General features: G+C 36.1%; 1 protein-coding gene across 3 annotated transcripts in view; it reads left to right on the top strand.

Moving 5' to 3' along the window:
- LOC106869750 (EF-hand calcium-binding domain-containing protein 4B) overlaps positions 1–1519 on the top strand; it is a 113286-nt gene that overhangs the window by 97369 nt on the left and 14398 nt on the right. For all 3 annotated transcript variants that reach the window (XM_014915613.2, XM_014915614.2, XM_014915615.2), the window contains 2 exons: positions 305–338; positions 1211–1328. In XM_014915613.2, the coding sequence (XP_014771099.1) occupies positions 305–338; positions 1211–1328 (152 nt within the window). The remainder of the gene's footprint in view (positions 1–304; positions 339–1210; positions 1329–1519) is intronic.

Below are 1519 nucleotides of genomic sequence, written 5' to 3'. Positions count from 1 at the left end.
TATATATATATATATATATATATATATATATATATATATGTGTGTGTGTGTGTGTATGTGTGTGTGTGTGTATTATTATGGTCATCACCATTTAATAGGTGTTTTCCATGCTGGCATGGGTTGGATAGTTTGACATATGTATGTCATGAATACATGCAACTTGATCCCTTCATCATTCATCCTCCCTTCACTCTTTTATTTACTATGCCATTCTGGCAGTGTAATTGAAGAAAGCAGTACTCCATATACCATTAACTGGATGTTTTGCAACTTTGAAATAACCTGATTGATATTTTCTTTATAGGAACTCCCTGGCAGGGAAAGCTGGTGAGTCTGCTGTAAGTATGCTTATTTTCCTTTGTGTGACACAACATTTCCCAAACTTTTGTCAGTCCAACATATTTTTTGATGACAGATTGAACTAACCAGTACCCACTCCTTAAGTCTTCTGCAATTTCACTTCAGTTCTTATGTCTTTCATTCTTTCTGTCAATAAAGGAATAACCAGTCTATAGTAGTAGAGTAGCAGAGTCTTTATAACGTTGAACAGGATGTCTTGTAGCTTTTGTTCTAAATTTTAAATCTCGGAACTTAACTGTATTTTGTAATCTAAGCTTAATATGTTATATGGAACGACTCTTTTATCTTTTTTATCTGCTACTTATTTCAGTCTTTAGACTGTGGCCATGCTGGGGCATCACCTTGAATTTTTGGCAGAATGGACCCCAGTACTTATATTTCAAGCCTGGTACTTATTCTATCAGAATCTTTTACTGAACCACTAAGTTTCAGGGATAACTGTTTGTCAAGTGGTGGTGGAGGGACAAACACAAACAGAAACGCACGCACACACACACACACACACACACACATGACAGGCTTCTTTCAGTTTCTGTCTACCAAATCCACTCACAAGGCTTTGGCCGGCCTATATTCTATAGTAGAAGACACTTGCCCAAGATGCCATGCAGTGGAACTGAACCCAGAACCATGTGGTTGAGAAGCAAGCTTTTTACCACACAGCCATGTCTTCTGAATAAGCTGTAATATAATAGTCAAAACTTTAAAATGAAATCATTTTTGAGTAATATTTCAAATATTCTCTTTACTCTTTCTACTCTTTTACTTGTTTCAGTCATTTGACTGTGGCCATGCTGGAGCACCACCTTTATTTAATTTTTTTTATTTTGTTCTTTTTCTCATTTATTAGAAAACGCCAGAGAGAGTGTTCAAAATAGTTTTTGTTGGTGACTCAGGTGTTGGGAAAAGCAGTTTCATTCATCGATTTTGTAATGATGATTTTCAACCAACATTTGCTGCAACAATAGGTAAATTCTGTCTTTTTTTGTTATCTTTTCTTTTTTAAATATTTATTCATGAACATGGTGACACATGGCTTAGTGGTTAGGGAGTTGGACTCATGATCATAAAATTGTGGTTTCGATTCCCAGACGGGGTGACGCATTGTGTTCTTGAGCAAAACACTTCATTTCACATTGCTCCAGTCCACTCAGTGTGG

The sequence above is a fragment of the Octopus bimaculoides genome, chromosome 7, assembly GCF_001194135.2.
Source record: "Octopus bimaculoides isolate UCB-OBI-ISO-001 chromosome 7, ASM119413v2, whole genome shotgun sequence".
Classification (NCBI taxonomy): domain Eukaryota; kingdom Metazoa; phylum Mollusca; class Cephalopoda; order Octopoda; family Octopodidae; genus Octopus; species Octopus bimaculoides.
The sequence above is the reverse complement of the archived record's forward strand: the minus strand, read 5'-3'. Positions and strand labels throughout refer to the sequence as shown.